Here is a 27,227-nt window from a genome sequence, read left to right on the forward strand (position 1 = left end):
GGAGGTCGCCATTTTGGTCATGCGCAGTAGCGTCGCTTCCGGTATGGTGCATTGTGGGATATATAACTGCTTTTCAGGCTACAATGCTCTTCATAACTATTTGCAACATCTCCAAGCTGTCACAGTTTTGCAAGCAAGAATTGTTCGCACACTACAACGATTCAATAGCTATTTCTACGAACACTAAAATATACGGCATAGTTACTTTTTCAGATCAGAATGAAAAGACACGGGGCCCTAAAACCGAAAGTTACGGCGCCTCCCTGTACCATCCCAGCGCCTTTGTTCCGCACAGGGCAGCGGCCCGGAGCGAAGCAGCAGCGCTCGGAGCAGCGGGACTCAGAGCAGGGGGACTCACTCATAGCAGCGGGGCGCACCCCGCGCTGTCCGCAGGGGGCGGTGCCTCTGAGGCGGGGCGAGCAGTGGAGGGGCGGTGCCGGGGGCCACGTGTGTCGGCATCATGGCGGCGGCGGGGCGGCGTGCGAGAGCGGCGCGGCGGCGCCGGCGGCCGCAGGTGTCGGTGAGCGCGGGGTCCGGGCGGGCGGGTCGGTTCCGAGAGCGGTTCGGCGCTGACGGTGCCGTTGCTTCCCCCCAGGGTCCGGGCGCCGAAGGGAAGTCCCGTCCGCCGCCGCCCCGGAGCCGTGACGAGGAGGTGTCCAGCGAAGAGGAGGCTGAGAGGTGAGCGCCGATCCCGCGGCTCCCGGGGCTTCCGGGGCTCCCGGGGCTGACGCGATTCCGACAGCGCGGCCGCGAGGCGACGGCGGGACGAGGCGGCGGCCGAAGAGGAGCTGGAGGAGACGCCGCAGGAGAAGAAGCTGCGCCTGGCCAAGCTGTACCTGGAGGAGCTGCGGCGGCTCGGTGAGTGCGGGCGGCGGCGTGGCCGGGCGGCGGCGGCGGGGCGGGACGGCCCTGAATCCCGAACCTATCGCAGAGGAAGAGCGGGCGGACGAGGAGGAGGACGAAGGGGCCGCGGGCTTCCCGGGGGACCTTGTCGGCGAGCGCCTGAAGGAGGACGTGGTGAGTGGGGGGCGGCGGGGCGGTGGCTGGGCGGCCTCGGGGCCCTCCCTTAACCCGCTGTGCTCCCCATTAACCCGCTGTGCTCCCCCAGCTCGAGCAGCAGGGCCGACTGCGACGCCCCGCGGCGCAGGACGTGAGTATGCGGCCCGCGGACCCCGCTCCTCGCTCGTGGCCAGGCCGAGCCAGAGCTGCCCCTCTCACAGCCCTGCTCCCATTAGGTGTGTCCTCCGGCCCCAGCTGCCATCCGAGTATTGCGGGGGCACCAGCATTCGGTCACTTGCCTCGTCGTCTCTCCGGATGACAAGTTCATCTTTTCAGCTGCTAAGGATGGTTCTGTCATCAAATGCAAGTGCTTCTGTTTCTCTTGCCTGCTGCAGTCAGCTGTTCCTGTGGTGGGGACCTGGTGGAAGTGGGGCTGCTGGTGGAGGTGGCTCTGCCTGTCCTTTGGATGGATGTGGCTGCAAAACACATGAGCTTTGTGTTCAGCCAGTATAAGGCTTCAGGGAAGCCCTGTTGTGGCCACCCAGGATTTAAAGGGAGTCTGTAAATAGGGAGAGCAACTTTTTACATGGGCAGATGGTGGTAGGGTTGGTTTTATACTAGAAGAGAAGAAATACAGATTACATGTGGGGGGGAAATTCTTTTCTCAGAGGATGGTGAGGTCCTGGCAAAGGCTGCCTGGAAAAGCTGTAGCTGCACCTCTCTTGGAGGTGCCCACGAGACGGGCTGGGTGGGGCTCTGGGCAGCCTGATCTGGTGCGGGGGGCAGCCAGCCCACAGCAGGGGAATAGGAGCTAGATGGTCTTTAAGACTTCCAAGCCATTCTATGATCGGCCTCTGGGCAGGGCAGATTGCATCATTCTGGGCTTTGTGCACAGCTCATTTGTGTCTCCTGGGGCAAGGGAGGCTTCTGTGAGTGATGGTGCTGCCTGTCCTGCAGGGGAGGTGGAGAGTGGGAAGAGACTCTGCGTGGTGCCTGGGGGCAAGAAAGGCGTGGAGGGGCAACCCATGGGGCACACAGCCCACGTTCTCTGCATTGCCATCTCATCGGACGGCAAGTACCTGGTATGGTGACTGGATGCTGGTGTTGTTCCATGCTGCCACATGTTGTCACAAGTAGCTCTTGGCCCTGTTCCCATATTGTCATGAACCTGTGAAAGGGGAAGGTAGGTGGGGAGGTACATCCTTTTCCAGGATTCTGGAGCACAGCTCCTTGTGCCCAGCTTCTTTTTGCTGGTGAAGCTGGATTGAAACAATACCTGCTTCAGCCATCATCAGCAGTGTTCCTGGACACCTTACCCCCAGCAAAACACGTGGAGTGGGAGTTGTGGGTCTGTTGCGGCAGTGTTGGCCGTATTCTCCTTTCTGCCAGGCTACAGGAGACAGAGACAAGCTGATTCTGATCTGGGAGGCAGCCACCTGCAAGCGCCTTTATACATTCACTGGTCATCGTGATGCCGTGTCGGTGAGTAAGGACGTCCTGCCACTGGTGGGCAGTGCATGCCGCTGCGTCTTTGTGACCTGGGACCAGTGGGGCCTCCCTGCAGTGAAGACCCATCTCTGAGGTTGCCCTCAGGGACACTTGGGCAGGGCACTGTTTCATCTGTTGGTCTGTCCCTCCACAGGGCTTGTCCTTCCGGAAGGGCACGTACCAGTTATATAGTGCATCCCATGACCGCTCTGTCAAGGTCTGGAATGTGGAGGAGAATGCTTATGTGGAAACCCTGTAAGACTCCAGTAGAGTGAGGATTTGTCACCATATCCCCAAGCAAAGGGAGAAAGAATGAGGGTGCAGAGGCATGGCCTCTGTAGCTCCTCCTCATCTCCCCTGCCAGTTTTGGGCACCAGGACATCATCACAGGGATGGACAGCCTGAGTCGGGAGTGCTGTGTGACCTCAGGGGGGCGGGATGGCACCGTGCGTTTCTGGAAGATCCCCGAGGAGTCACAGCTCATTTTCTATGGGCATCAGTAGGTCTGGGGCGGGAAGGGGATATGCTTCCTCTGGCGGCTCCAGCAAAGCTTCTGTATGTGTTCAGTATCACCAGGAGCCTGTCAGTACTGTGGGAATTCTGTCAAGCCCTTTGTGCCTGGAGCTCTGCACCCTACAGGATTCCACGGTATGTTCATGGTTACTGTTAACTATCTGTTCTTGCAGGGGCTCCATTGACTGCATCCAGCTCATCAATGAGGAGCACATGGTGTCAGGTGCTGATGATGGGTGAGTACAGGGCTGGGAGTATGCACAGCCTCTCCAGTCCTTGTGCCTCCAGGGCCTTCAGCCCCTTCCCTGCAGGTCAGTGGCCCTGTGGGGGCTGGCGAAGAAGAAGCCACTGGCGCTGGTGAGGCAATCGCATGGGACGCAGGGCTCTGCCCAGGATCTGCAGCAGCCGTACTGGGTATCTGCAGTGGCTGCCTTACTCAACAGCGACCTTGTGGCTACAGGTGCCTGGTGCTGGGAGAGCTGTGTTCTCTTCTGGCAGTGCAGGATTGGGATCATGTGCTTTTTCTGGTGCTAGGGTGTGTGCTCTCTTTGCTCCAGGTTCCCATAGTGGCTGTGTGAAGTTGTGGAAGTGTGGCGAGGGATTTCAGAAGCTGGAGCCCATCTGTGATATCCCATTGGTACAGATGGGGGATGCTGGAGCTGGGGGGGGGGAGTAGGCCTGGGCCAGTTGCAGTGTGCTGATGCTGACACCTGCTATTTCCTCCAGGCTGGCTTTGTCAACAGCCTGAAGTTCTCATCAGCGGGAGACTTTCTGGTGGCTGGCATTGGGCAGGAGCACCGGTACCATCCCTGTGCCCCATTTTCCAGGGCTTAGACCCTCCATCCTAGCACCTGGCTGGACCAGGAAGGGCATGAGGGGACACTCTTTTCATCTGCAGGTTGGGCCGATGGTGGAGGATAAAAGAAGCCAAGAATTCCATCTGCATCATTCCCCTTAAATGTAGAGCTGTAGTCCCTGGTCCCATGGCAGATGAAAACTCCTAGCCTTCAAGCGCTACCCGGAGAGCTACAGGAACTGGATCATTAAAGCCTGTGTAGTACAGAGAACAATAGCTCCAGTGTTGTCAGTACTGCTTGGGGCTGCAGTAGTGCACCTACCCCTGCTTGCGGCCCCTGCCCAGGTACGTGCTGTGCCCTTGAGCTTCAGCCAGACCTGTGGTCAGGTAGAGTGCATTGGAAAAACAATAAACAAAAAACACTTTTACTACCCAAATGGGTACTTGGGCCATAAAAGGTGGCTCTGGGCCCTAATTTTCAGGCCTTGTCTGATAGAATGGGGATTAGGGAACTTAAAAAGATGGGTAGTTTCTCTTTGGACCCTAAAAAGGTGGCTTTTCAGCTTAAAGTGAAACTGGGGCCTGAAAATTAGACATTACACTCTGGAAATGATCAGGCTGGGCTGTAGAGCTGTTATCAACCTATATCAGAGCTGAGAGTATAAGCAAAGTAACAGCAGCTACTGGTCCAAAATGGAGACTCAGGGCAGGAGTTTGGTCACCAAGACCTGCGGGTTCAAACAAGCAAAAGACTCACAATCACAGAGAGAGGCTTGAGACCTGAAAACAAAGTTTGGAATCTGGAAATGAGGCATTGGAAATGCCATGGAAAAGAAAGAGCTTTATGAGCCTGGAAATGGGGCATCTGGACCCTAAAATAGGCCTTATGGCACCGAAAAGGATAATTTGTAACCGAAATGGAGGATTTGGGTCCCGAAGAGCAGAGTCTGGGAACTAAGAGTTCCGCACGGAGGAGGGATGGGGCCTCCGTGCCGCCGGAGGGCGCTCCACAGCCCCGCCTGTCTCCGCGCGCAGCTTCGTTGCTACGGGGAGGAGCCGAAAACAAACGGCAGCGCGCGGAAGGGCGGCATGGCGGCTGGCGGCGCGGTGAGGGACCGGGCTTCCGCGCTGCTGGGGCCGGGTGTTCGGGGTCCGTAAAGCCGCTGGGGTCGGGTCGGAGGCGCTTTAGTGGTGGGCGGGGAGTAGCTCTGGTTCTGTGCGAGCCTTAGCGCTGCCGAGGCCGGGCTGCATAGCGGGGGGAGGCCTGCGCTTGGTTGGGGGCGGGGGCAGCCAGGCGCGATTGGCCGAGACTGGGGGATTAGGGGCTTAGTGCTGCTCCTGGGCTCGGGATCCTGTCAGCTGCGGCCGGTTCCGCTGTGTGTGGACACCTGGGGGTGCGGGGAGCTCGCAGTGTGAACTTGGGGGGCTGCAGAGTGGGAGGGACTTGTGATCAGCAGGGGCACAGCGAGCTGGATGGTGCTCGTGCATGAGCTTGGTTAGGGAAATGGGAGCGGTGTGTGTAGGATTGAAGGCTGATGAGCTTCTTTTGAAGTCTGAAGGACTTTCCTTTTGTGACTTCTTTTTCAGCGATTTGTTTGGTTATTTTTTAATTTCCCCCTAATTCCATGCTTTTTCTTGGCCTTTGCAGCGCAGCATGGTGTAGAGGTGTGCTGTGCTTGCCATCTGTAGGGGTACGGTAGCAGTCCTTTTTGCTGCAGTTCTGTTTATATCTGACTATTTTTGTAGGTGCACTGACTTGCGAGTTTGTCCCTTCTATGCAAAGCATGAGCTCTTGTGTACACCTGGTCTGAAACGAGCAGTTGTTAGTGCAAAGCTGTACCTGGTGACTGTTGTTCCAGGGTCAGCTGTGGGTTCTCCACACCAGTAGTGGTGGGAAGTATATTGCAAAAAATGCACAGGTGGTTTGCACAAGTTGGTAAGACCAGGACAGAGTATCAGCATGGATAATCTGCCTTTTCAAGAACTTAATGATATATGGGGGAGTACGTGTTTTGTCCTGCATAATGTTCATACCACTACCTGACTGTCATGAAGTGAATATGTGGCTTGGTTAGCTTGCCATTGAAATGATTTTATTGTATGAAAGTGATTCTTAACCTATCTTGTCTGAATGTTATTGTTTTCTAGGAAGATCCATCCCTAGAGAGACATTTCAGAGGCCACAGAGATGCCATCACTAGTGTGGACTTCAGTCTCAATAAGAAACAATTGGGTAGGTCATTATCTCTTTCTATTTTGATGGCCTGCTGATAAAAAAAAAAAAAAAGGATTTCTATTCTTAAATTATATGAGGGGAGCTATGGAGGTCCTGAATTCTAAAAGAATTAATGTATGGGAAACTGGTAATCACAGCCTGAACCTCTGATTAATTGGCTGAGGCAAGTGTTGGGTCAGCTGTGGGAGCACAGGTGAGAGTAATGGAGTTGTGCTCCCGGAAGGGGTGGAGCTTGACTCCACCTCCTCTAGACCTCATTTAAGGGCTGACCACCACTAAAGCAGCATCTCTTGGAGATTGCTCCTTGGTGGAGATTGCCTCAGTGTTTCCCAGCAGACTGAAGGCTTCTATATGGGTGAGTTTTTCCTGTAGATAACCTTTTGGATATTTATTACCACCTCTCTTGTACCATTACCATCTTTACATTATTGTCACCTTACAATTAAGAATTCATTTTTGCAATGAAGAGATTGGTAAGTTTTGGCAGTCACCCTCTAGGGGAAGAAATTCTTCCTTGTATTCATTTGCAGCTTGCTATCCAAGTCTCTTGTCCTGTTTTTGAACCAGGGTGACGGGTTGTGAGCATCCTGTTGGAGCATTAGGAATGTCTGCTGCTGCTGCCTAAAGTTACCTTGCTTTATAGTGCTGTAAACACAAAGTAAAACTGTACTTTTTTTCCTTCCCTGTTCTGTGTAAGTGTTTTTCTTCTTTTATCTTCTGTTTCTCTTAGTTTGGCATGTGCCTGTGGTTACACCAAGGCTTGTGTCATAGCTGTTGTCAGTTAACTTGTGTATTCTTGGAACAGGAACAAGTGGGAGTTTTGGCTCTTGATGAAGTAGTTGTTTGGTTTGTGAGAATGTTGCTTTGGCTCACGATAAGTTCAGGCAGAAATGGTTGAGGCAATGTGTCTGTGGGCTGTGGACACAGACGTGAGTAAACAGGAATACAGCAGTCTAGCAGGTGTTGCAAGTTGTAATAATCCTATTCTGTGTCTTACAACCTGCAACACTGTAGCTCTGGAAGATGCAAGGAAAAGAAAATCAAACCTATCTTTGACCAATGCTGTTTGTATTGTTTTCTGCTGTCTTTTTCTGTCATCCTTCTCCTTGTGTCTTTGATTGGGGAGTGAGCAAGGTGTGATCAATGTTTTGCTACAAGAAAAGAGCTAGGTGTCAGGGAAATGTGTATGGTTTGCCTTTAAATCGTAGCTCACAGGGCTTTTCTGCCTAATCAGTAGGATGCTACTAGATATTCAGACCGCCTGTTTTCCCACAAAAAAGTGATGAGATAGCCTTCCTCCATAGAACTTCTATGCATTTCCTAAGTGTGTGTTTATTTGGCTTTGCAGACTGTGTGGCCTTTTCCTCTGCAACTGTTGCATTATCTTGGGAGCTGAAATGTCAGTTCAAGCTAGTGCAAGGGTATGAATTTCTAACTAAATACATAATGTGCAGCGTATAAGTAAATTGTGACAGTATGTGTGAAGCTGTTGGAAGCTGTGTTGCCAAATGCAGTATGAAAAGAAGCTCCATTTTAATTGGAGGAGAAGTAATGCAAGCTACCATTATTCTTTTCAACACAGCAAGTGGCTCAATGGATTCATGCCTGATGATCTGGAGTATGAGACCTCAGATGAGAGCCTATCGCCTTGAGGGCCATAAAGATGCAGTGATGTGTGTTCAGTTTTCCCCTTCTGGCCACCTTGTAGCTTCAGGCTCCAGAGACAAAACAGTCTGCTTATGGATTCCAAGTGTGTAAGTATCTACTCCCTATGTGTCTTCCTTTGTGTTTAACTCTGGCCTGGGATTTTTACCTCCCTCTTGAGAGCAGTTCTCCAGGTTTGGGACTGAGGAAAGGACAGTTTTATGCAGCAGCTCAGATGGAGAAAAGATAATTCTGTCTTGAAATACCACTGGAAATAAAATTGAAGCCCCTTACAAAGCTTAAAGTCGCTAATGTAACTCCTTCTACCCCACCCTTCCCAGTCTTTTGTAGCAAACCAATCCTTTGCTTCTCTGCCAGTCTATAGTAAGATGCTTGAACTCAAGCATTCTCGTATGGTGCTACTTATGAGGCTCTCAGCTGGAGTTCTGGCCACTGTGGTACTGAGTGTCAGGTAGTTGCCTTCTTGGCTTTACTTGGATGAGCTGTAAAAACATCTCTCTTTTTCATCTGCATTGCAGTGAAGGAGCTTGTTAGCAGTAGAGAATCCTAGCCACTTCTCTGATGTTGATGGTTCTGTACATGTTTTAAATATTTGTACAAATTAACAACAGCATTTTTGCCCCTTTCTTGGCCTTTCATTTCAAGTTGGATTGGGCTGCAGTATTGCAGCAGAATAACTAGATTCGGCTTTGAGTTCCGTACGATTTGCAAAGCGTGAACTTGTTTGGGTTTGGTCCAGAGTTTTCTCCCTAGTGTCGAACATAAATTTCCATAGAAATAATGGTTAATAGCAATTCATAGACATACAGAAGCTTCATTACAATACCTGAAAATATGTCTTTGTTGTGCCTCTGCGCAGTTCTGAAGTTTTCTTTCCTTCTGCATAGCAAAGGAGAATCTACTGTGTTCAAGGCTCACACAGCAACTGTGAGAAGCGTTCATTTCTCCAGTGACAGCCAGTCCTTAGTTACAGCTTCTGATGACAAAACAATCAAAGTGTGGACAGTTCACAGGCAGAAGTTTTTGTTCTCACTCAGTCAACACATAAATTGGGTGCGTTGTGCCAGGTAAGTATAGCACTCTGTTGATTTATCCTTCAAAATAGAAGCTGAGCGTTGTGGTCTCATGATTCAAATGTATCCAGTGATCGTAATGTTTTATTAACGTGCAGAAAGTGGCCTCAGATATCAGTTGTGAACTCATTTTATATTTCTTTACTGATCTTTTCTGCATAGTTCTGTCTTTCACTTTTTATCTGTTATGAGTTTTTTTTTATCTTGAATTTACCAACAGAGGTAAATGAAGGGTTGTAATATAATTGTTTTTGCATCTTGGTTACTTACAGTATTGTTACGCATGTATTCAAAAAATGTCATCAGTGCCTCATCATTAACATCTGGTTAAGTAGAGTACAAGTATGTAATAATCTACAAACATTTTGGTGCATCGTGTTATTCATTTTACACACTCCAGAAGTTCAGCTAATGATCTTTGCATTTTCTGTGAATAAGAATGCTGAAAGGGCTGCCATTACAAAAACATCATTTCCTTGTTACTGCCTCAAAATGTCAGTTTTCAGTGATATGTCATGGTTCTGAGGGATTTCTATGTATGTGTGTTTTTAGGATAAAGCTGCAGGTTAACTTAAGTGTGATAATTTCATTAGATACTTTCATGGTGGCAGTGACCTGTAGTATTATAGGTGTCCACAGCAGAGTAGGAGGAAAGTGTTTTCTGCCATGTGTGATGATCTTCTCTTAGACTCAAGTCCTGATCTTGCATTATATTTGCCTCTGAAGCTGTATGTTGATCTCTCTTCTATTAAACTCCCATCTAAAGATTTCGCATACATTCATTTGATGTGCTAGAATGTTGAAGCTTATCCTTTAAGAGCCATTATCTTGGAAGTAGTTACATTGCTGTGAATACTTGTGGCAAAAGTAGGAATTGTTTTTCTATCCTGGTTCCAAACAACTTGAGATACATTTGAAGCAAGTCGGACAAGAGACCCTAAGTAGGACTGAAGACTTGCCTGGAGATGATGTAATGTACTTATGGCATTAGGGATAGTTTGAGCACTTACAGGTTGCTTCTTTTATCTCAACCACTGACAAATGGATTTTCAGTCTAACTAATGTCAGTGTGGCTTCCTGAAGAATGAAGTGTGTGTTTACAGACTGACTTTGACAGCTGGCCAGATCTAGTTGATCCTGGACATCTTCAATTTGGGTACACTACTTTACTGCCATAACTCTTTTCCTAGATTCTCTCCTGATGGACGATTAATAGCATCAGCCAGTGATGATAAAACTGTCAAACTGTGGGATAAAACTAGCAGAGAATGTATACATTCCTTCTGTGAGCATGGGGGGTAAGTACCTGTCAGCGCATAAGGACTGGCCTTGTGATTGTTGAAGTGGGGATGTGTGATGGATGTTAATTTGTTTTTGTTACTGCAGCCAGAAATTCCTGCCCTGGAAATAATTTTTGCCTCTTGAGGGTAGCATTAGCTATTTAGCTATTACAAAAGCAGCCATCAGAGAATGAAATGCAAGAAGAGCATCCAGAATTGCTCTGATCTTGTCCTAAATTGAAATGAACTGAAAGCAAAAAATGCTTTGGATGCTTTGTGCATCCTCAGAGAGACAAAGAGTTACTCAAAGTTTTTTTTGTTTTTTTTTTCAGTTGTCAGATCAGGAAATTTTGTTTCATACATGATGTTGAACTGCAACAAAAGTTAATGTGCTGAGAAATACAGAGTGTCCTTACAGTACTGAAATGGGCCTGTTCTCAGGTGGTCATGAATTTTGCCCAATTTTGTGCAAGATGTTTGTCACTAAAGATTGAGGTTTTTACTGTAGTTTTGTTTTAGAAAATAAAAGAAAAATAATTCCAAACAAGTCCAGAAACAAGTTGTTTTCAACTCCACTGAGTGAGTAGCAGCATGGGATTTGAGGCAGAAATTTAATTCAGTTCTATCTTTAAAATTAGTTAAGACTAATAATGGAAAAATACAGTGTCTGTGTTTATTTTTGTATATGCTGATCTAGAAATACTACTCACTTAGTAAAGGACACATATTATGGAGACACTCACACTTGAAAATGTTTTATGGTCAGATCCATTGTATTTCAGGAGGCTCTTAACATCTACAGCTCCTAACACAAAGCAGTAATGAAGAGCTTTGAGGACAGTTATTTTGAGATATGATCCTGCAGTCTACTTGGGTTTATGAGCTTGGTCCTAAGAGAAATTTGCCAGTGTGAATTTTCAATTTGTTTCCTCCTTTCCTCCATTACAGTGTAGTGTTCGCTGTATCGTGATGTAGCTTTCTCTCCTGAAAAGACCTTTTTGATCTCAAGCAAAAGCTGAATATAAATAGTTGGATTTAACTGCAATTTGCAGGTTTGCGAATCATGTGGAGTTTCATCCTGGTGGTACATGCATTGCTGCAGCTGGCACAGATAACACTGTGAAGGTGTGGGATGTTAGGATGAACAGACTCCTCCAACATTATCAAGGCAAGTTCAGATATTTGAAAAACCTGACTGGTCCGTGTTTTGGTATGGATTGTCTGAAGTTCTAGGAATGTCTCTTACCTGCTGTTTTTGCAGGAAGGCCCTGGCTTAGGCTCACAAGGGGAAGCCTTTCCTCACCAGCCTCATGCTTTGCTTTTTCTATCTTGGAGATTAATTCTTGCCTATAGATAAGAAATGCTTTTGTTCTGGTTTCTCTTCTCTACTCTCCATGGTGAGCCAAAAAAAAAATAAAAATTAATAATAATAATAAAAAGCCACAACACTGGAACCATCACTAATGATTTTTGCGAAAAGAGGCTGGTGAGGAGCAGGAACAAATGCAAATTTTGGAAGGCTTCAGTAATTCTCCATGTATTGCATTTTGATCACATAATTTGGCTGTTGTGCACTGAATGTGACATCACCATCATTGCTAGTTTTCTTCTTGGGCTAAAATATATGTTTAGGGTATTTTTCTACCTGGATTATGTTTCGTTCTGGGCTTCTAAGTTCAAGCTAACCTTTTCAAGTGTATTGTTTCTTTGCATCTGGATCAAATAAGGTTTGAACTCTGAGCATCTCAAACTTCCTTATAAGGTTATTTTTATTTTACTTATTTCCATGGTTATTATTGACTCATAATCATTTCTAGTTCTGATAGCATGCTCACGGAATAGAGCATTGTGACAATTGTTGTTCTAAATCATTGTAATTGTACCAGTTGTATCATCAGCAGTGAGTGCTAAGGAGTGACTCTGCATAGTATTTTTGTGAACCTCACCATAACTTGGCAATGCATTTCTGAAGTCTTGCTGCTAATGTAGGAAGCAAGTTTAAGTACTTGAATGGCGTCAGATTGTCCTGAAACCTACTTATCAGCTTGTCAACAGTGACAAGGTTTGCAGTGCTTATTTCCAGCCACTGTATCATTTGGCTAAAAAATGATCTCTTCATGCTTTCCCCTTACTGCTATTAAATTGTCTGAGTGTAATGTGGTTTAGGTTCGACTGCCAGGTTTACTTTCATTTTGGAGTTGTATATTTTGCTTCTTTGCCACCTTTACTCAATAGCATTTTTGTCTGACACTCTCTACTAAAGTGATCTTTTCCTGTTATGGGTGTTACTTTTAGCAGCTGCTGTTCCAAGTCCTCATAATTTATTAAATTTCGAGCTTAGAGTTGTCATGAAGGCCAAAGAAATGTATAACAGCAGTGATAGCTGATACATTTGTATCTTCAATCCGATACATTTATATCGTATTTTCAAGATGTAAATCCTGCTCTGAGGGGTTGCACCATGGGCCTTCAGGCGGAGCTGCCCGCTCAATCCCACTAGGGGGCGTCTCTTTCCTTTGTATGTGCTTAACGCTGCCTGATTGCGGGGAATCCATTTTAAATACGCATCGCGCTGAGGAGTTATAGGGCTAAGCCGGCCTACCGCAGACTCTTACATATTGAAGTCTGGTTGCTTTCCAAAAGCGTTAAGTCTTTTAGTTGCTCCTGTTGCCAAGGCTTGCTCCAGCTATAACATTTGCAAAGGAAAACTGGATGTGGAGTGCAAACGGCAAAACTTCCCGCATGGTGTGTAAAGATGCTCTGGTCCCATTTACTGCTCAGAAAAGTACACAGATGCTTTATTCACTTAGATAGCTAGTGCTAACACTTTTTGTACAGCAAGTCAATCCCTAATTAAAGAAGTCAGTATTTATTACCTGAGGACTTTTTTTCCTGTGTAAAGTTGTGTATAGGGCATCTCACTCACGTGTCTATTCTTGTTAATATATAAGCTAATAGGTTCTATTCTGGAATTACTTGGGAACAAGAACAGCAGCTCCCCTTGTGGTCAGATATGTCAGTATCCCTCTCTGTCACAAAACTGTAACTCACTTGTGAATATAGTTACATTATAGGACTACACTGGAAGCTTTTGTAGTCTTAAATCTCAGAATAACTGCCGAATCTTCCTTCTTCCCTTCAGTGAAGTAGTGACTGTTTTTACAAGAATTGAATGCTGCCCTTGTTCCCTGGTGCTTTGAAGAATTTGATGGAATGTTTCCCCCTTGATAGTTTTCCTTTTTGGAATATGCATGTACTTTTTTATTCTTTTGCCTTGGGCTTATGTAAACTGGTCTTGGTGATTATTGTGTACATTTTTTTCCATCTCTTAGTGCACACAGCTGCAGTAAACAGTCTTTCCTTTCACCCCTCTGGAAATTACCTGATTACTGCTTCCAATGATTCAACTCTCAAAATTCTGGACTTGCTCGAAGGAAGGCTTTTGTATACTCTTCATGGTCATCAGGTAAGGAAAAGCCTTTTGTATGAGAGTACAGAAACACACAACTCACTGGGCAAATCTGTGTTCAAGCCCTACATGTTTGCACCTGTTTGCAGCCAAAAGTCTTTAACTTCCTTGCTTATTAAATTAATAATGATGATAATAATGAGAACCTCTGAGATCATTCACTGTATTAGAGGGAAGGCATGAGGGGGGGAAAAAAAGGAGGTAAGTCAGGAACAGAGGGAATAGGTGATGACACAGCAAGATGGTTTTGGTGCTCAAATACTGAGGGTGAAGCCTGAGGGACACCACTAGTGCTGTGCTTCAGACTCTGACGCTGCCGTATAGTCTCTGTTCCGCACATCAGACCGTCTCCCTCTCTCTAAAGAGGTGCAGATAGCACTCAGCCATCTGACATGAGTGAAGATATATGCTGTCTGTCTGACAGTAGGTGTAAAATGGAGGAAATTATATTTTGAGACATCATTTGGGCACATTTCTATTTTGTTAACTGACTGAATTAAATAACTGAAGGTGATAAATGCTGCCACCTGGTTACGTTTAACTGATTGAACTATTAGTATTGTGCTGCTGGATGTGTTCCTTCTAAAGTTAATTATTATATGAATGCTTGGAGCTCTCATTTTAAATAAATTGATTAATTTTATTGTCCATTCCGATTGGGGCTCAAAGGCAAAAGAAAGGCAAATGTGTTTTAAAGATTCATGTTCCTAGGGGACAAAACAAATTTCTAACTCACCTGTCTCTTTGTTATATTGAGGCTGAGTTTTGAAACATCAAAACTGTCTCAGGAAAGTCACACCCTGAAGCTGTTGAATGGTTGATTCTGGGCAACAGCAACATCTGTGTAAGCTGCAGAACTATTAATTTTGGTTTCTTGTGACTTTACGTTTAGCGATTGCTTTGTCTGATATTTAAAATCCCTGTATTCATTCCGCAACTTCTCCTTAACCGTGTATTAGTAAATTTCTTGTGGTATTAAGGGGTAAGTGCAACAGCTTCATACTTGAAGCTCTGCCTCATGGAAAGATCTGATTTTAAACTCCTTTGGTCAGTTTTTATGCTGAAAGGAATGGAGCAAAGATTTGAGGAGAAGATAAGTGCTGCATATCTTAAGGTATAAACTTTAACTGCATAAAACTTTTCTTTGGAGAGTGGTGAGTGGGTGCTAATATCAGATAGGACTTGAAAGCTTTTACCTATTGTTCTAGTCTTATTTTCATATTTGCCTTTTTTTTAATGGGCAAAGCAAAAGCTTAGGAAGTAGCTTTCTGGAAAAGGGGCATTGTGGAGGGACTGTGGATCTTTATGCCTTTTATACTTCTCCTAGGAAACAATGTGGATGGTTATTGTTTGTTTGGAGGCTGAACCTACTTTCTATTCCTTCTTCCATTCCGAAATATAGACAGTTTAGCTTTGAATGAGAATCAAATATGGATTACTGCAAACTAGTTCCTCAGAATTAGATAATAGACTGTTTAGACCAATGCTGTACTAAACCCAGGGTTTCTACAATATGATTGTTTCTTAAGTCATCTATTCAGATGTGGGGTTAAAGCCCCTTGATTTAAAAAAAAATTTTTTATTTTTTTCCCCCCTGTTGTTTCTGATCAGTAAGATAACAGCCTTTGCTCTCTCCTGGTTATCTAACTGGTATTGGAAAGGCTTTGACAGCAACACAGCTAGCTGCTGTTATAGGGTTGTATCTCTTCCATTTTGGAAACAAGTAGAAGTATGAAAGTGGCAGACAGTGCTTTCTGATCTTTTAGGGGTATTACATTACACTGAAATGGGAATAGAATCAGTCCTGGCATAATCCTGAGTTGGCTTTCACTCTGTTGATCAGTGTATTACGAGGTTTTTTAATTTCTGATTCAGCAGATGTATCTTACTTTTTCACCTAACATGTATGATAACCTGTTCTTTGTTCTCAGTGTTGGTATATAAATGTGGATTTTTTTGATCCTTAGGTCTTTTTTCCTTCCAGTCTCACTGTGATTTCTGCCAGCATCTCTAAGTGGTGAAAAATGAAGTGGGTGTGGATTTTTGTTGTTGCTCTTCATTAAGTAGATTTGCCTTTTCAAGGGAGGACTGTAGGTTAGTCACCAAATGAACAGCCCATTCTGAAGACATTCTTTAGTTGTGACTTTGTGTGGGTGACTGTATTGGTCCACAGTTCTTATTCTGGCAGCTGACTGCTGCTGTGCTGTTCTTGGAAGGCTGTGTTTAAGTGGACACTTGAAGGAAAATGCCTTCATGTCCTTCTGATGTACTTTGACGCAACTGTTGGAGTGCTGGGAATTTGTTACTAGTTGATTAGCTGTAGTTTACATAGGGAGGACTGCCAAATTTACATTGCTGTCTTTTTAATGCTGTGTTGGAGCTGGCCTTGTTGTAACAGAAAGATCATTAGAGACAGGAGTTTGCAGCTTAGAACTAACGTCTTGCAGCTGTGAGATCATCCTGTACTGTTCTGCGCATTTTTATTCTAGAGTGCTTCAAGCTGTAACATACTATTGCCTAAGCCCATACAGATAAAACACTGGGTTAGTATGCAAGTCCATCTCTGGCACTGAATCATCATGCAGAAACACAATGTTTTGGAGCATATAGTTAGTTGTTAGAGAGCAGCAGGTTGTAGAGCATTTCCAGACAGCTTCTGTAGTGGCATGGAAGTTCCTTGTAAATATTTAGGGAACATTACTTGGTTATATGTATAAAAAAGGCTTTTCAGAACTCAGTCCACTGAAAATTATTATGACTGGGGCATTTAGCATGAAAACATGCCATTTACCATTAGCAGCTCAATCCTATGTGCTTTTCTCAAGCTTTCTTTCCCTCTCCCTTTCTCTTCCTTATGCTTTCCCTTTCATTGTGCAGTTTCTAAGAATGCAATAGTTTGTATTATAAGGATAGGCAATACAGATGCTGCTTTAAACCAGTTTCAGATCACCCAAGGAAGACAGCAGTCACAATCTGGTAATAAACAAGGAATCGCTTACCCATTTCAAGGCTTGCAAAACATTCCAGAGGAGGCAGTCTCTAAGTAGAGATGCTTCCCTTGCAGCTGCCAGCCCTCACATGAAGTTAGGGAGTGCAGGTGAGCCAGGTCAGCAGATGTTCCGTCCCTGGATCTGGCTGTGACCTGACAGTTCCCATACACTCAACACCTTCATGCATGAACCAATGACTGAGTGTATCAGGGTCAAAGTGACTTTACAGTGTAATGTGTAATTGCAGTCCCAATGGAGATACGGCTTACTGTGACGCTGTTATTATTTCATGTCAGGACATGGGTATGTTTTTTCCATAAGGAGACCACAGTTTTCAATTCTCTGTCCTTCTGACTTGCTTTGCAAAAGATGTTCAAAAAGTCCATTGTTAAATGTCACTGAAGAAGACAATGCCATGTAATTCTTCAGTGACACCAGACCTCCTGCTGCTTCTGCCTCTGTCAGTCATCTTAGAGGAGCTGAAGAGGTATTTAGTGGGCGCTAAGAGAGGCAGAATGTATGTATGTAACATTACAAAACCATGACACTTGGTGACTGCATGAGCTGGTGTCTGGATACCTGGTAGGCATGTACTGTTGTATGCCTAGCCACATTCTGGATATCCAGTATCTTAAAATGCAAGCAAAAGTGGAGGAAAGGATAACCAAATGCCACTTATCCTAGTGCAGTAACTGTGGGCCATTTACCTGACAGAGAAGGGTTTTTGACATCTTGCTGACTTCAGAAGAGAAATACCTTGTAGTCAGCGGACCTTGTTTTTTTTGTTTGTTTGTTTTTTCCATATTTATTTTAAGTCTATCTTTAAATTTTATTCACAGGGTCCAGCCACCTGCATAGCATTCTCCAGAACAGGAGACTTTTTTGCCTCTGGAGGAGCTGATGAGCAGGTTGGTGACTGGTATAATTGGTGTGTTGCTTCGAAGTCCTCTAGGTATGTCTAGTTTCATGATGTTCCTAACCCAAGAAATGTTGAAAGAAGACACTTTCAGGTTGAGAACATCTGTATTCAGTAACATCAGCCTTCTCTGATGTGCAGGTGAAACTGACCTCTAAGCAATTGTAGTAAAAAGTTTTCATAAAGGTAACATATCCATCTGACCTTGTTCTCCAGGTGATGGTATGGAAGACTAATTTCAGTGCAGCAGATTACAGTGAAGTTCTGAAAACACACAAGTCTGGTGCTAATGTGGATGGGACCCATCGCAATCTGGTAGGTCAGCATTCAGAAATTACATAAAGCTTCTTTTGGGGAACAATGTCTACAAGTTGAAAAATACATGACTCAGTTTCAGGTGGTTGAACTACAGAGCCATCTTTTTTCTTAGTATTAATTTGAATTGTCTGTTATTTACTTGTTTGGTATTGGTTTATTTAGACATATGTACTTTCTTGGAAAATGATAAAATGAAATAATGATTAAAAAGAGAAATAAATGTAGTTCATTTATGTACATTTTTGTTAGCAGCCTGTGTTTAAGAATATGTGAGAGGACTGGACAATATTCTGCACTCCCACCTGTCCTCACCTCTCAAAAATAAAAAGCACAGATGTGAGTAACAGCTGAAAGCATTTTACTAGCTAGTAGAAATCCTTGAGTGCTGCCATTAGTTCTGAAAATAGACATTCATTAAATCTTTCCATTCACAATTATCAAAGACAGAAGAAATCTCTGTGCAGAGACTTAATGCAGATGAGAAATGGGTGTCATTGTACTGGAGCTTTGTTTCTAAATATTTGGAGACATCTTAGTTCTGACTATATCTAATGGATGAATCCATTAGCTGAATAATACAGTATGATGCAGTGATCTAAATGTAGTGTTGATGTTAGATGTTTTGGATATTACAAGAGTAACCCTTTAAAGCTGTTGCCAGTGTGAGTGATGTTTCACTTGAATTTTTGTATATTCTTACAAATCTTTGGATGTTTCCTTGATCTGTTGAAGTATAACTGCAGCATTATTGCCATGACTATTTTGTTACATGTGGTTCAACATGTGCTGTAAGATAAAAAGTGGGTGTGTGAGTTGTTTTTGTGTGTACGAAGTCTTAACTGGAAGGTAAACTTCTACCTGATACCTTTTACTTTGTGGCAGTATCCGTAGTCTTCCCAGTTTAAGTTCTTTTTGCTAAGCTACTGAACTATGCTCTCTCTTATATATAATAGTGTTTTTTACTTAGTAGAACCTCAGCCCATTGCTGGAGATATTGAATTAGCCACAGTATTTTGTGACAGACAAGGCCTGTGTGTAACTTGCTACACTCTAAACCGGTTGCCTGATGTTGAGTGCATTGTGAAGAGAAGCCATGAAAAACAGTATGGTGGCACTGGTAAGAAAGAACAGAAAGGTTGGAAGGAGGTTAAAGTCAATTTTACCAAATCTTGCCAGGATTAATACAAACATCTTCCTTTTTTAATTCTGTTGGGTTCTAACTGTAGCGTGTTATGCACGCTATGAAACTAACAATCCAATGACCCCTTTGCTTATTATACTGAACTAACATTGAACTATAGTTAGGCTACTTTGTGTCATATAATTCTGAGCTAAAAAGTAGCAGAGACAGAGAAAGCCTTTATGAAAGGAATATTCAGCTTGTAATACTGCAAGCAACGGAGTAAACTGTATGGACAAGGCATCCTCTACTGTGAGATGATAACTTTACCCTCATTTGTTCCACTGTTAATACCAAACCACGTTATCCAGTAGTAATTTAAGGAAGGGGATAGAAGAAATGCCTGATCTCTTCTAAAATTTCATCACCGTTATAGAATGTTTGTCTGCAGATAGCATAAAGTGTATTAAAGATAACTGTTGAACAAAACCCTTTAGCAGTGACTCACCACTTTGAACACTGGTTCCTCCACCAGAACTGTTCCCCTGTGGGAAGAGTTTACCTGCCAAAGCCTCTGATGGATGCTAATGGGATGGTTTGCATACTACTGACAGGCAAGTCCATGTCACGTGGTGCTCTTTGACAGCACTTTTTCTCTCCTTCTGCTTTATGCTCACAGGAAACAGGGCACAGTAAATTCTTCTTTGAGATATAATTTTTTTTGGTTTGGGCCAGGTGCTGTGTTTTTACAGAGGGCAAAATGAATAATATAGGTTAACTTTAAATTTCAATTTGATATGAAAAGTTCTTAGCTATTAAAAAGAAACTAATGTCTCTTGGTTTATTATTTTAAGGAACATAAGTGTAACCTGAAAATGGCAATTATAACTTCTTAATAAACTGTCCACAGCTCAATTTCTTTTCTTTCAAGTGAAATGTGTTATGTTAGGCTGTTTTTGAAAAGTGCTGCTGCAACTTTCTGCAAGACTTGAATTTTGCTGTTCATTTAAAAAAAAAAAAAAAAAAAAAAAAACTTTTCTGTTTTGAGCAAGGCACTGCTTTTTTTTTTTTTTTTTTTTGAGTAACAGATGTCAGTATTATTTTTCCCATTTCTCTCCTGACAAAATGACTTAAAGCAGCAGTGTGTGCTTTTTCATCGCCTATTGATGGCCTTTAATAGAAAGAGAAGCTGTTTCAGTCTTCTCTAGTATTGTGCAGTACCAAGATTCTTCTGGAAAAGGATAAATTGTGCAGATGTTCTTTATAGCTATGTGCCAGGGGCATGTTGATTGCAATTTATTTTCAATAGCTGTAAAATAAATTAGCATTGTTCTTGACATGTTTGAATCTGTTCACCTTTTACTTAAAGCAAAGAGAATATTTTTCTTAGAGCAGCTTGTGCTGTATTGAATAGTTCTGTAACTTTTTTTCTTAAATACTTAAAAAGCATGGCTGCTAATCAAAGCAGTGGATGTGTAAAAACTGTTTTGTATTCAGTTTGTCATGGAGGAGTCAGAATAACGTGCAAGTGCTAGGAAAGAACAACTGAATGCAGACTTTAAAATGAGTCCATCATTGAGGTGAGTAGGAAGAAAAAAAAGAATTTTAAATAACTTCTGGCATAAAAGAGGCACGAAAAATCCTGTTGGGGTGGTGAACTTGAAAACAAACTTGCTCTGAAATAATTTTCATTTCAGTAGGTAGATGGAGACTGAAGCCTACAGAAGATGCTAATTTCTAAGGCAGGTGGTTAAAGTGCATTGTGAATCAAGGCATAGAGCTTGTTTGCAGCGATAGGTGTGAACTTCAAAGTTGCTCTGCCCACCTGCTGTTGTTTTCTGTAAATATGAGGCTGCTTGGTGATGCAGCTTGCTTTGAAAGCAAAGCTTCTCTCCGCAAGAATGTTTGCAAATTAAAGAAGGCTGTGATGAGTAGGAATTACAGTCACAACTGTGGTGTAAAAGCATAAAACACAAATATGTGGTATGAAAAAATGCTAAAACTGTCTGATATAAACTATAAATATGTTATTGTAGGTGTGAGAGATTCTAAGTACTAGGTCAGAATTATGGAAACTGAAATACGTACTTACCATTTATAAATTAATAACTGCTGCTACAAAGTGTTGCCTAATTGCCCTGAAATCTAGTTTGACAAGATTTTTCTTAGAAGTAAGATCAGATTTTAATTTTTGTTCTTTCAGCAAATAGATTCGTTCTTAAGACTTTTGAACAATCAGACGAGCCTCAAGGTTGACCCCCTGATTAGGGGTCGGAATCAAAATTGCCTTTTTAGTTCAGCACCGTCTCAGGCTAATTAAAGTAAATTCATCCGCTTAAGTTGCTACTGTATGTGGCTTGTCTTAATGCTTTGATCATAATTCAAAATGAAAAGATGGAGTCAAGATTTATAGGCTTTTTCCAATCTGCTGTTCTGTGTCTGCTTAGGGAGATGACGAAGATGCCTCAAGCTTTAAAGTATATATTTTTTTTAAGACCTCAGATTCTTCTGCTAAAATCCAAACTTCCACTGAGAAAAATAGCAAATAGGCATGTTGTTTTACTGTCTAGTAGGGGGGAGGTATGTTTACATATGTGCGTGAGTATATGCATAACAGTCATAGGTATGTAACGTACATTGGCATGGCAATACTTGTGCAACATACCCGTGTATACTTCATTAGGAGTAGAATGGCGCAGAAGAAAAGCCTGAGCTGAAAGCTGTTGTTCGCAGTTCATGAGAACACTCTGGTTTGCGTTTTGCCTTGGAATCTGTTCCTTTTGGTGTGAAAGAATCTGTAGCAGGAGAACCCAAGTTGATGAATTGATATTTTGCTACAGTGTTTAGCGGTTTTTCTTGGAAACTTTTCCCAAGAGCAATCTTAGATGGTGTCAGAGAGCAGTAGCTCCATTTCTGGTGAAAATTATTCCCTTTGATTCTCTTGTCTATGTTTCTGTTCCTGTTGTGGCAAATGCAAAAGAAGGAATACAGAACGTGCAAACAGGGCTGTAATCTCAGGTGGTGTATAGAACAAGCTGATGGAATGATGGAGCTGTGCTTAGCACAGACCTCCTGGAATGTGTGGACAATGCAAAGCTTAGATGCTTTTGGCAGACTGCACAGATAGTTGTTACCAGAAGTTACCTCAAAGGCCACAAAACTAGTGTTTCACTACTTTTTTTTAAAAAAAAGAAAAAAGAAAAAAAAAAAAAAGAAAAAAAGTTTTAGACTTCAGAAGTAAGTACAGTGGACCAGGAGATGGCAAACTAGAGGACTGAAATGAAGAAAAAAAAAAAATGGGTAGGTGTTGGGAATGGATTATCCCTTTAGATGAGCCTTTTGGCAGAAAGAAGCAGGGACCTTTTGTGAGATGTGGACAAATAGTATCACTTCCAGAGACAGGGAATTTCTGCAAGCATCAAATCATGATCACTTGATTCTTGCAGGATTACTTCAGTATCATTATTTAAGGTTTGCCTTTCCTGATGCAGGCTTTAAGAAGAAAATGCACACACACTGCCATCAAAAGTCATGCCGCTCCAGACTGTGAAGACAGATGAGTTTGCAGCAGCTTTTCTTTTTTCAACCATAGCAAGAAAAAAACACTTAAATTTCTTTTGCCCTTTCAGATTTTCCCAACGTAAAATGTTTTTCCATGTTTACCCTCCATAAAACAGAGAATCTTTTCTAGTTGTTTCTGTTGCAGTAGCAGACTATATCTGTTTATTTTTCTAGCCATCCGAGATGGATTGTGGTGTTCATCTTAAGAAAACAAAATCTCCAGATACTGGTAGGAGCCATGAACGGCGAGAGGATGATGTCCAGCTTGCAGATACCTTGGAGCATATTATAGGACAACTGGATGTTCTGACTCAGGTATGGTTTGCTGTTTGATTTTATTATGACAATGAGAACGTTTTGCAGTAGATTCATAGAATAGAATCACAAGGTTAGAAAGGACCTGTGAGATCATCTAGTCCAACAGTCCTCCCATTACCACTGCTACCACATACCAGTAAACCTTCTGTTATTAGCCAAAGTTTATCCAACTGAAGGCATAGCTAAAATTGCAGGTAGTAGAACTCTGTCTCATTGAGTAACTAGCTGGTTACACCTCCTTCCCCAGTTACATTGCATTCTGCTGGCAAACTCAAATCCTTTCTCCCACCCAACATTCACCTATGCCATCCAATTTCTGCAGTATTCTCTTCTCATCTTACATATCTGGGCGTTCCTGGGCCTCGTCTCCCAAATGAGCTTTTCACCTACATCTAGCTAGCAACTAATCCCTTGCAAAGCTTTCACATGTTGTTCTTCCCCAGAGACCCAAAGTAGTGCTGGAATGGTACCAACTGTTAATGATGGTCTATTGAAGTGTGTTAACTCTATTCCAAAATTCTTAAGTAGTCTCTTCTCTTTAACCAAATCATTGTTTGTTATTTCTATTGAGAAATGTTTGTTTCTGAGCATTTCTTGGGGCTAAATCTCATTGTATATTTTTGAGGGATATGAGAAGTGGGGAGAAGGCATAGGACAGTAAACATCATTAATCTGTAGAGCACACTGTTGTTTATGAAGAAATAAACCTGTATGGGAGTTATTCTCTGCAAGTTTGAGTGTTGTTTCTGGGGAGGAGCAAGCAGATGTTTAACGCTGAATATTGAACACACTAGTTAATGGTTTGAGTTGGCTGTCTTTTCTTTAGAGAAGTACATGACCAAAAAGAAGTCAAGGATGATGCACTGGAGAACCCAACAGGTGTGGAAGAATGGCTGATTTAGGGGTATGAAGCATTGTAGGACCACAGACTGTCTAAAATAGAGTGAAAACCAAAAGAAATTCATTTGGCAGAAGTGCAAGAAGGCAGTTTTCTGTAGTTTTTAAAATCTTTAGAACACTGGAGGGGAAAAAAAAAACACTTCTGTGACATTGGTTCTGCATTTTTATGATGAAGATACAACCTAGTGTATACATAAAATACTTTTCTGTTTTTGTCTCTGTAATTGGTTTGTGATATTTATCTTTAATTACACAAATCAAATCTATAGTTCTGATGAAGCATGTGTAATGTCGTCTTTTCAACTTCATAGGTACTTAGAGGAGGCAAATATTGCAGTAAACAGTATGTGTGGGGTTTAAACTAGATAAAAGCAATGCAAACATCTCTTCAAGTCATTGCATAACTGAAAAAAGATAATTTAAATGTTATTTAAAACCTAGCAAAAAAGAGAGTGAAATAGAGATCACTGGGGGAGGAATAAATTAGTAGGTTTTAGGATAAAATTGTAACTAGCCCTAAAATAGTGTTTGAAAAAAAATGCAAACCAAACAAAAAAAGTAGAAGCTGCTTTGAGTAACTGTATTCAGCAGCCTTTCAGCTGTAGCCTTTATTTTTGCCATCTGTGCAGTATTTTATTTTCCTTTGGTTCTAGTCTGTTGTATTTTGTTTTAACAGTGTGCATATGCACAAGTAAATGTACATGTTGTTCAAGTGGTTTCATAATTCATTTTAATTTTAACTTTGTAATATTTAGAAGTGAAACAAGTCTACACAAAACCATCAAGCAATGCAAATGAATGTGGAAGTATCCCTTATGTTTAGAGGAGATTCCTGAAGGAGGAGGGGCACAGGTGCAGTTAGCAATGCAAAGAAACAGAAGGTAACAAAAAGGGGCCTGCTTGTTTAGCTGCACATTTTTTTTCTTCTTATAGGCATACTGTGTGGATGAGTTATAACAGAGAAGGGAGTACAGATTCATCAGAGGCACCTTTATCGCCTCTTTCAATCTTTGATCACCTGGTCAACACCAGTTAGATGTTGTCCAGGTGGAACCACAACATGCTGGTTGCTAGCTGAGATCTGAGTGAAGAGGAAACAGCAGCTGGTGATAACTGGCTGATTGTTTTTCTTGGCTGCTCCTCCCAGAACATAACAGGGCATTGCTTCCTGCACATCACAGGCTCAAGCTAATGTCACAAATTTTTTGCAAAGCTCCACCAACTCTGGAGTTTGTGACTTCTTTCTGTGAAAGGACACCACTGCTTCATTTAAAAAAAAAAAAAAAAAAGTTTTCACAAATAAACAACAAAATGTCTCTATGAAGATATAAGACATCACAAGCTTCATCATTTTTCTCTCTTCAAGAAAGGTGCAGACTATACCAGTAGTCTCCCAATGTTCTGTTAAAAGTCATTGCTACGTAATTCCTGTGTATTGATCACTTAAAGACAACACTAACAGCATATGTGGGTTGATTTTAAGCTGTTTTCTTAGCTGAAGAGAAAGGACAGGGACACCTCACCTGCACCCCAAAAATATTTCTGAAAATTTTCTATTGATATAGCTATCCATGAGTTTACTAAGAATTTTTAATTTGCTGGTGGTGTGGGAGCTTGGGTACGTTTCAGTTGTGGCACCTTGAGTTCCTGCTGTCCTTGTGCTTGTCATATTTTCCAACGCTGTATCAATATAACATGGAGGAAACATGAAGTTGTGATAAACTATTCTGCAAAGTTATGCAAATGTAAAATTAATCTGTTGAGTCTATCATTTTTGTAGCATTTCCTTAGCTATAATTTCAAGGTTTATTGTGGTAAACATTTTGTAACATGAAAGAGGGAGAGAGAAAACATACTGGTGGTTTTTATTTGAAAATTTTCTTCTGAAAGTGGTAAAGAAAGAAATCATCTGAACGCTGTCGTGTCTTGCTGACACTCAGCTTTGTTCTGCACTGCACACTTGAAGCTGCGTTGTCTACTGCTCATCCATTACCAACACCTGCTAATAGATTTCTGGATGGAGTGTCATGCACTTGGAGGTAGCAGGATTGGTTTTGTTCTATTAAGAGGTATCTTCCTGCCAGCCACCAAATGAAGGTAGAAACACTGAAGCAACCAGGCAAAACAGTGCTCACTACAGATTTATTGGAATGAAAATTATGTGAAAATATTAAGCAGACAAGATCTTCCTTGCAAATCTTCCTCAAATTCAGCATATTCTGAAGTCTATCTTATTTGTGCTTTGTTCCACTGTGCTGTGTGTAGCAGAATGGTTGGCTCCTATAGGCTCTGATATGCTGCCTAGTGCCTTAGTTAAGATTTGAGCTGTGTTTGGAGGGAGAAAAGAAGGTGTGTTACAGCAAATTTTATGATGCAAAACCCTTTATGACTTTGTGATGTTGCATTGTGGCTGAGGGAGATGGCTTCAATAGTAGTGCTTGGTGTGCTTTCATCATGCCTGTGTTTTTGCTTCATCCCTTCCAGCCGTTCCTCTCATTTCCCAAATGGTTTTGTAGGACACATTTCCTCTTCCATCAAGTGACCTTAGCCAAAGTATTTCCTTTCTTTCTTTGCATTTTAGTTTTCCCAGTAATAAAATGGAGATAAAGAGACCTGCTTTCTTTTGTTAAGTACTTGGTCATGTGCTTATGAAATGTGCTATTTAAAGATCTTCTATTTGTAACTTCTATACAAACAGCCAAAGTTTGTTTGAAATACTGTAATAAAGTCTTGAGGTTCTGAACATCCTTTGTTTTTGACAGGGTATGTTTTTGATGGCAGTAAAAATGCTCCGAATATGAAGCTATCGACTGCTGCTTCTAAGTTGATGGGTATTAAAGCATTAAATGTAATTACTGCCTATTATCAGTTATTCCAGTGTCCTTGGAATCTGAAAGTGATTTTCCACAAATAGGTCTCTTGGTTACCTCACAATGGTCCATTAAAGGGTTTTCAGAAGAGGCTTTTATTGCTTCGTGGTTAAAATGTTTTTCTTGTATATTCTGCCTGTGATGACTTCAGCTGTAGGAAGAGGCTATAAAAATCCCTTTGTGAGGTAACTGGATTGCACAGAGATATTTAGGCCATATGTTGAGGTATATGCTGCCAGTTTGAGTTTTAATTCCCCTCCATCACCCCACTGTGCTGCCTTACACTGGGAGGGTTTCTTGCTTGACCCTGGTGTTACAGCTCCAAAATAGCTCAGAGTACTTCATTGAACATAGCATTCCATTGCCCTCTGAGAACACAGCATATAGCTTGTCTGAGTGGTTTGGCGGCAGCTTTCCTTTTGTTTTGCAGACAGTTTCCATTCTGGAGCAGAGGCTGACGCTCACGGAGAACAAGCTGAAGGAGTTTCTGGAGAACCAGCAGAAAATCATTCAGAACAAAGAGAACTGAGTTTGTGGAAGAGAAGCACTGCTGAAGGCCCTTGGAGTTTGCAGGGGTTTATATTCCTAATAGGCTGGGTGACTTTAATGATTTGGAGAGTAATCATTTTTTAATTGATATGTACAGTTACTGTATCTGTAAATACAAAGCTTTATTACTTTACTAAAATAAAAAATTGTTATTTGTAAGAGTGGA

The 27,227-nt window shown here is 42.6% G+C and overlaps 2 protein-coding genes across 14 annotated transcripts; both read left to right on the plus strand.

Annotated features, from left to right (window-relative positions):
• Positions 1-413: 413 nt before the first annotated feature.
• Positions 414-4,067, plus strand: RRP9 (ribosomal RNA processing 9, U3 small nucleolar RNA binding protein). Of its 2 annotated transcripts, XM_015874453.2 has the most exons (15): positions 415-520; positions 596-678; positions 743-858; positions 932-1,017; positions 1,109-1,150; positions 1,236-1,362; positions 1,957-2,081; positions 2,389-2,481; positions 2,642-2,742; positions 2,852-2,986; positions 3,174-3,236; positions 3,312-3,460; positions 3,558-3,637; positions 3,727-3,800; positions 3,899-4,067. In XM_015874453.2, exons 1-15 carry the CDS (start codon positions 461-463, stop codon positions 4,002-4,004), a joined length of 1,440 nt encoding a protein of 479 aa, XP_015729939.1. In that variant the 5' UTR covers positions 415-460; the 3' UTR covers positions 4,005-4,067. The 2 variants fall into 2 exon arrangements, with proteins under 2 accessions (XP_015729940.1, XP_015729939.1); XM_015874454.2 differs by lacking the exon at positions 2,852-2,986 and having other exon boundaries at positions 414-520.
• POC1A (POC1 centriolar protein A) lies at positions 4,036-27,227 on the plus strand. Of its 12 annotated transcripts, none has more exons than XR_001557846.2 (12): positions 4,165-4,903; positions 5,945-6,029; positions 7,615-7,786; positions 8,585-8,764; positions 9,961-10,068; positions 11,103-11,218; positions 13,383-13,516; positions 17,349-17,417; positions 17,642-17,740; positions 19,399-19,477; positions 22,599-22,739; positions 26,943-27,227. XR_001557846.2 is itself a non-coding variant. In XM_015874457.2 (12 exons), the coding sequence occupies exons 1-11, from the start codon at positions 4,775-4,777 to the stop codon at positions 23,578-23,580; spliced, it is 1,245 nt and encodes a 414-aa protein (XP_015729943.1). In that variant the 5' UTR covers positions 4,167-4,774; the 3' UTR covers positions 23,581-23,621; positions 24,398-25,731. The 12 variants fall into 12 exon arrangements, 9 of the variants coding, with proteins under 9 accessions (XP_015729950.1, XP_032303074.1, XP_015729946.1 ...); XR_001557845.2 differs by lacking the exons at positions 19,399-19,477; positions 26,943-27,227 and adding exons at positions 23,569-23,646; positions 24,398-25,731 and having other exon boundaries at positions 4,167-4,903; XM_015874457.2 differs by lacking the exons at positions 19,399-19,477; positions 26,943-27,227 and adding exons at positions 23,569-23,621; positions 24,398-25,731 and having other exon boundaries at positions 4,167-4,903.

This window comes from Coturnix japonica, chromosome 12 (genome assembly GCF_001577835.2).
Source record: "Coturnix japonica isolate 7356 chromosome 12, Coturnix japonica 2.1, whole genome shotgun sequence".
NCBI classification, from domain to species: domain Eukaryota; kingdom Metazoa; phylum Chordata; class Aves; order Galliformes; family Phasianidae; genus Coturnix; species Coturnix japonica.